General features: G+C 43.5%; 1 protein-coding gene across 9 annotated transcripts in view; it reads right to left on the bottom strand.

The window, feature by feature from the left end:
* The window catches only part of LOC123498546 (cystathionine beta-synthase-like), a 44850-nt gene that overhangs the window by 25027 nt on the left and 12323 nt on the right, over positions 1-7500 (bottom strand). For 2 of the 9 annotated variants that reach the window (XM_045245734.1, XM_045245735.1), the window contains exon 1: positions 6007-6222. The exons of the other annotated variants lie outside the window; for them this stretch is intronic. In XM_045245734.1, the coding sequence (XP_045101669.1) occupies positions 6007-6207 (201 nt within the window). In that variant the 5' untranslated portion in view covers positions 6208-6222. Of the gene's footprint in view, positions 1-6006; positions 6223-7500 lie in introns of those variants that run through there. 9 annotated transcript variants of the gene reach the window in all.

Genomic DNA, 7500 nt, shown 5'->3' with positions numbered 1-7500 from the left:
AGAAATATAACTGCGTTGTACGTGGCAATCCCAGCACACACCTGTGCTGCATGGTGCTGGCCACGCACTCAGTGTGACACACAGGTCAACACACACACACACACACACACACACACACACACACACACACACACACACACACACACACACACACACACACACACACACACACACAGCAACACCAATGTAAAATTTGTGACTCATCCTATGGAAAATAAGAAACACAAAAATAGAATAATGAATAATTAGCGTACCGTCATATCACTCCAACACGGCCAGAAGCCAATGCTCAGTATTTCGACACACATTATTCTTCCATAAGCACTCTTTTCAAAGGCTAATGACGCGATCAGTCTGGTTCTCAAGTGTGCTTTGGTCAGTGACGTAAAAGTCATCACTCCTATTATCTATACACGCTTGACAATCATTATAACTTGTTAAAAATAGTCGAGATTATAGACGCTCTTGTTGAGAGTACGATACAATGACTGCCAATATCTGTGTGAGTGAACCCTTTAGCGAAAAGTGAGGTAGATTATGATTAAAATCCTCATCGGTATCTCATATAGGAAGAATGACGACAGGAATTCATAATTAGGGCCATAAATAATGGAGATAATATAAGTAAATTGGAGCACACGTGGGCAAAGAGTCACTTCCGGATTATGAGTTAACTGATAATGCTACATGCTTACGTGTGCTGATATACTTACAAGCTCACCAAGGGCATCATGCTTATCACAAACCTGATAAATGTTATGTCCGGTAAATGAAACAATTTATGAGCGTGTAAATAAGGCAAGATGTACAAAATCCAAGTTAAAATAAATCCAAGTTAAAATAACATTAACCACCACCACCACTACTACTACTACTACTACTACTACTACTACTACTATTGATTACCTTACGGTCGCCTATTTATCTCCTTATGTGGTGAATTACAAGCACAAAGGCGACCACGTAATCTCGGGTAACCCCAGATTTGTGTCACTAATTGCAGTAAACACAACGCTGTTCATTACGTCCCCGAGAGAGTAGAATGGTAATTACAAGCAAACCCTGCTAATGACGGCCACTCCGCTATCATTAACGGCTGGTGTGTTACAGAGGCAAGGGAAATGGGATTTTTTTCTTGTTTGCGTGTAACGTTTAAAATTTCCGATTATGGAACGGAAAAAACACATTGTTAGGTTCACTACTGTGGCGCAAGTATGATGCGGTGAGATGTCTGAGTATTTAAGAAGAAAAAAGGTAATAATTAATGTCTTGTATTGTCTTATTTCCCGGTGAGATTATTTTGTGTTTACCGAAAATGGATAAAAATGGTTTAACTTTAAATTAATTTGTATCTAGGCAGACGAATGCCAGTCAAGTACCACGATGTCTTAGATGGTGAATGTGTTCTTTAAATCTAAGAGTATGTACCGTCTTACTTTCAGTTTATTTATCGCATTACTTATAACCTGAAAGAAAAAATCACGATAAACCAAATTGACTATAGTGTACAAACTAGAACCTGTAAAATATCATCGCATCTCAGTCAGTTAACATGATACACGACAAAAGAAACTGCTCGTCTTTCTACTTAAATCGGCCCGGAGACTTCAAGGAAGAAGGATTCAAAATTAGGCCAGGAAACTGATGTGGCCCTAAACGTTTTGTGTCGCAGGACGAACGTACCATCTGCACTGGTTGGATGTTTATTGGCTTCATCTGTCTCTCCATCACGTCATGCAGAATCAGGGACACAGAACTGGCGCAGCGCTGTGTCTCCATTACAACAACACGCACGTGGTTACAATGAGGGGACTAAAGGGGAAACTCACCAACCTTGGCACGTGTCCCTTCGTGTGTGTGTGTGTGTGTGTGTGTGTGTGTGTGTGTGTGTGTGTGTGTGTGTGTGTGTGTGTGTGTGTGTGTGTGTAAAGGAAAGTTAAACCATGGAGAGCATTCAACAAGCATAGGAAAGTTAAACCACGGAGAGCAGTCAACAATCATGTCACCGAATACTAAGTACTGATTTTTTTTTTTGTTCTCAAGGTCTTACCATCAGATAAATTCAAGCGTGACTTTCAATATGACTATATAAGACAGGAGATGTTGAAAGCGTGCGCGTTGTTGTTTTCATTATGTAATGAAGGAAGAGAGAGAGAGAGAGAGAGAGAGAGAGAGAGAGAGAGAGAGAGAGAGAGAGAGAGAGAGAGAGAGAGAGAGAGAGAGAAATTAAGTTCGCATGTTAGCTCTTCTGAACAGCTCTAGTAAATCTGAAGTACATCCTTCAACTTGTCACGATTCTCTAACTACATTACACACATTAACTACTCCATTCAAACTATATCGTATGCATTTTATTTGGACGAAATCAAAGTTAAGTAGACAAGTTTACTATTCTGCACAGTGACCCACCAAACCGAACAAGTCACCACTCTTAGGCAACTGCACGTCACTCAATCTATCCTTTGTGCCTTTAAATTGGGCAAAATTAAAGTGAAGGAGACAATCAGTCAGCTCTTCCAAACAACGACGTGACAAAGAAAAACACTATTATCAACCATCAAAACGTGTATTACAAACTCCACTTCATGAACATGTTCTTTAACCTTTTTTTTTTCAAATATAGACAAGATTGAAGTCACTTAATCAGTTATAGGGTCTTCTGAACTGCGACGCATTAAACAAAAAAACTAGTTTATCTCAAGGGTATCGTGAGTCACATTTCTTAAGCAATAGTGAACACCACCTCCAATCTCTTCCCCTCGTCGGCACCACTGGCAGGGCTGATACTAAGGTCGTTCAGTCATCAAAGGCCTTCCAATCGATAACGTAGTAGTGGCGCGAGTGAGATAAAGAGCTTCCGTTATCTCCCGTTTAATGATTTACAAGTGAAAAGTGTAATATATACATTCGTTCTGTATCACGTGTAGACGTGATGGTTTCTTGTAACACACTTTTTTACTTCTTTTTTACAGTTAGGGGTGTTCTCACTACGTCAACAGGGATGTTTGTTATCGTTAATCAGAGACCGAAGTTGACATGAATGCACAGACGTTAATGCAATGCTGACTTGCCACATGTGTACGTATCTATGTGGGAGGGAAGGTGGACTTATAATTATCGTTTTCAAAATCGCGATGCATTATATGGCTAGAAATTATAACAGCTAATAAGAACAATAATACAGACCAACTATTATTAAGCAAAGAAGAAACTAGACTACTACTGGTGAAATACGTGTGTGTGTGTGTGTGTGTGTGTGTGTGTGTGTGTGTGTGTGTGTGTGTGTGTGTGTGTGTGGAGAAGGGGGTTGGGGGTAGGAGGGAAGTGGTGATTCTACATGAAGTTAGAGCGTGGTGTTTCCATTAACCTCTTCAGTACTAAGACGCATTTTTAGCACGACTTTTTTGTATGATTAGATGATTTTATTGACATTAGGAAGTCTATGGAAGTCACAAGATTAATGATCAGAGTCTTCACTATTCTAATCCCCCACACGAGTTTCTAAAGCAGTATAAAATCACCATATAGTAAGTAGAATGAATATAGGAACGCGTCACGGAATTGAAGTGGCAGTATGGTGCTCGCCAGATCGGGTGTTAACGGGCGAGGTGGCTACCTGGAGTGATGTGACATGGTGCTCTCGCCCCACCGCAGACACAATACCATGGCCAGTTCAGGCTTAGATTCCAGGCGAGGCTCATCTTTTCATATTTAATTCAAGTCAACATTATGAAAACTGAAGGTATGGCATTGGAGTTCCTTTCATCCACCACCGTATGTTGAGAATACAGTTGTGTGTGAACCTCTGAAGTGGCAGGAAGGACAGATATTCGAGTTAATTGCCTTGTGTTTGATTAGATTTTGTAATGTAAGAGAGGTCGGGGTTAGGACAACAAAAACATGAGGTGGAAGAGAGAGAGAGAGAGAGAGAGAGAGAGAGAGAGAGAGAGAGAGAGAGAGAGATCACTGAGGCGCCTGTGCCCAAAGACAACACCAAAATGGATTATCTAAAGTTGGAGAATGCGTCTTGACATTTCCCTCTTGAAAAAGTTTGTCACATGAAGGGCGAAATATAGAGGCAGGATTCCATAGTTTATAAGCAAATTAGTGTCGTTCCTGCCATGAACTCAGGAAACCAAAACACAGAAGATTGTGCGTCTTGACATTTCCCTCTTGAAAAAGTTTGTCACATGAAGGGCGAAATATAGAGGCAGGAAAGAGATTCTATAGTTTATAAGCAAAATTTAGTGTCGTTCCTGCCATGAACTCAGGAAACCAGAACACAGAAGATTGTGAGTAGTATGATTGTGATTGGCTTGCTAAGAGGCTCAATAAAGAAGGAAGACTAACTGTAAACGTTGAGATGTTTAAAAAAAAATGACAATAGGGAGCAGAATCTAAATAGCTATTTGGGTCAAATGCAAACGATACCATTTACAATTAAAGCGTTCCAAAGATCCTGTCGCAAATGCAAACTGATAAACATGAACATGAGAGTGGTGCAATGACTGACAACACGTCCCACTGCAACTACGGATGAATATTAATGAGTGTATACACGCGCGGCTATAAGTTGGTTTTGTGCGCACGAGCACGACCTTCACTACTTTAGCCTACGTAGTATGACACAAATAAACACGCACGTAGCCACCTTGCGTGCGCGTGATGGGAACATTACAGCTTTAAAACCACCTAAGTCAGTAACCAAGGAGCAGATTAGAAGAGAGAGAGAGAGAGAGAGAGAGAGAGAGAGAGAGAGAGAGAGAGAGAGAGAGAGAGAGAGAATCATCAAAGGACCTGGCTCCCAGTATTTCTTCTTTTACTCCATTTCCCTTCCCAGTCTCTCCCCGCCTCTAGCAACACCTCGAGCTAATTACGGATGATATATTGAGTTTATGACGGATCGATGCCTCATGCGAAAAACGCTGCCAGTAAATCCTCTCCCTAGTTCTCTGGATTTGGCTCGGCTGTTGTTGTTGTTACGTATCATCAATTAGCAATAGTAGTTGTAATAGTGGCAACAGTTGTAGTAGAGGTAGTAGTAGTAGTGGACGTGAAGATGTTTAAAAGGCATGAAGGCGTGTGCAGTGAGCTCGAACCTATGACTCCTCACCATCCCTATCCCGATGTCACGCACGCATCACCCACGGCCAGTCTCTCCTCACCCAGGGCGGATGGTCAGTCTAACTGGGTCACGCCGTACCCCGTCATTAACCTGATTTACGTGGTCACGCTCACACTCCGCAGTGTCCCAAGGCGCGGCCAAGCGTGGGCCAGGCCAGCTCACTCCCTTAACAATGCAAGCAAGCGGCATAATATGTTTAATGCAAACATTTTTTCTTTATATTGTAGGAATCGTAATAAATTTCATGCCAGCGCAGTATTCACGACTGAAACACTTTAACAATCACCTTGCTCTGACAGAATTAAGTGATATCCTGAGTGCCGCAGCGGCAGATGTTATGATTCCTGATGGCGGAGCTCTCACTTTTAGACACTACGAAATGTAACCGCTAAATGCATAACATTTTGATTCGATAAGCATCACAGTTAATGTCTGCAATTCTTGACTGTATACTATAGATTATAGATAAACATAAATTTGTTTTCCTTCAGGTGAAGTATGATTTTACTACAGGATAAATTATTGATGCGATGGAAGATAACTGATGTCATTTACATATTTTCAACATGGCATTCGCAACGACATAAAGTTCTGGTTGTTTATATAAACCACATGAAAGAGAGCTACTTTGTTTTTGTGTTAACAGAGAGAGAGAGAGAGAGAGAGAGAGAGAGAGAGAGAGAGAGAGAAAGATTGCTCATGGTAATCAAGTATTACCATCGACAGTAAGGTGTAAAAGTAATTGGGACACGTATTTCTATGACAACACTTCTTATAGTGCAGGAAGGGAAGTGTGAGGATAACTATAGAAGAATGAAAGAACTGCCTGCCTGGAAATGGGTTCCAGGCACAGAGGGTATAGATAACGATGAAGTACGTACAGCGTGCTTGTTTGCCAGCGCCTTGTCCAGCCACCAACGCGAGGCACGGAACTGATTTCCCCCGCCGCCGCCACTGCCGCCGCCACTACTCAAGCCTGTGTCCCCGCGGCGCAAACTGCTGAAGGGACTGCTCACAAGACTGCTTCTGCTGCTGCTACTGCTGCTGCTCCTCACGCCCACGCCCGTAATGTGCGAGGTCATGACCCTACACACGCCCACGCCCCTACCACGGCTGCTCCCGACCCCGCCCGCCGCTCTACTGCCGCGCGCCGCCCGCCAGCCCTCTCCCTCACCCGGCACTGGGGAGGGTCACGCAAGGGACCAAGAGGAGTAGGGAATGATCCCTGGCCCCGTCCTCACCCCCAGCTGGTCACCTGGAGGAGGAGGGATGGAGGTAGGGGGAGGCTCACACGCACGCTCCTACTCTTGCCTGTCCATCCTTGTGTCCCTCTCCACACCTATTACCACACCCAAAATGGCGGCCTCGTGTCCTGTCAGCAGGCACAAGGAAACAACTGCAAGCGAGAGCAGGTTGGCCGTCTGTCTGTCGGTTGGTTGGTAAGGCAACAACCTGCAACCTTGACCGCTCGCCTGTATCTCACTCCCAAATCTTCCCCTCAGTCTGCTGCCCTTCTCTTTCCCCTCCCTCGCCTCCCCAACTCTCGTTCTCCCTTCGTACCGTCCACTGTAAAATTCTGAAGGCACAGCTGCAAACAATCGAGGTAAAACTTTCCGCGCATGGACGTGATTACGCAATCCAGTGTGTGTGTGTGGGGAGAGAGAGAGAGAGAGAGAGAGAGAGAGAGAGAGAGAGAGAGAGAGAGAGAGAGAGAGAGAGAGAGAGAGAGAGAGAGAGAGAGGATGGAAGGGGGCGGTCAGATGAGTCATGAAACAGACGTATGTACGTACGTACGTACGTGTGTGTGTGTGTGTGTGTGTGTGTGTGTGTGTGTGTGTGTGTGTGTGTGTGTGTGTGTGTGTGTGTGTGTGTGTGTGTGTTTCAGAAATGCGTGGCCACAAACAATCCATCCTGCAAATTTCCCAGGGAAAAAAAAAAAAAAAAATGCCTCAACGCTTTTTTTACGTTCATCCGTAAAGTCATACAAGATAAATAAAAATAAAAAGATGCCAAATTACTCAAATAATCAACAACAACAACAAAGTAAACGTTCAAGAAAAAAAAAGCTAAGCCAACCATGAAATCCCCACGAGAGAAAACGTAAATGCCACCAAAGAAAACGGGAAGATATTGGTTGGCGGCCACAGAAAACGCACACGAGCGCCACTGTGACCCGCAGCATGGATTAGGTAATGATCGAAAGGGGGAAAAGGACCACGAGGGGGAGAAGAATATGCAGGGGAAAGGAAGGGAATAATGAGGATAATGCAAGAAAAGCTGAGGGTGGCTGCAAGGAAAACGAAGAGGAAAAGAGAAAAAAAAGAGAGAAAGATGACGTACAGTGCAGACAAAGATGCAATGCTGTAAACACTTCC

The sequence above is a fragment of the Portunus trituberculatus genome, chromosome 48, assembly GCF_017591435.1.
Source record: "Portunus trituberculatus isolate SZX2019 chromosome 48, ASM1759143v1, whole genome shotgun sequence".
NCBI classification, from domain to species: domain Eukaryota; kingdom Metazoa; phylum Arthropoda; class Malacostraca; order Decapoda; family Portunidae; genus Portunus; species Portunus trituberculatus.
The sequence above is the reverse complement of the archived record's forward strand: the minus strand, read 5'-3'. Positions and strand labels throughout refer to the sequence as shown.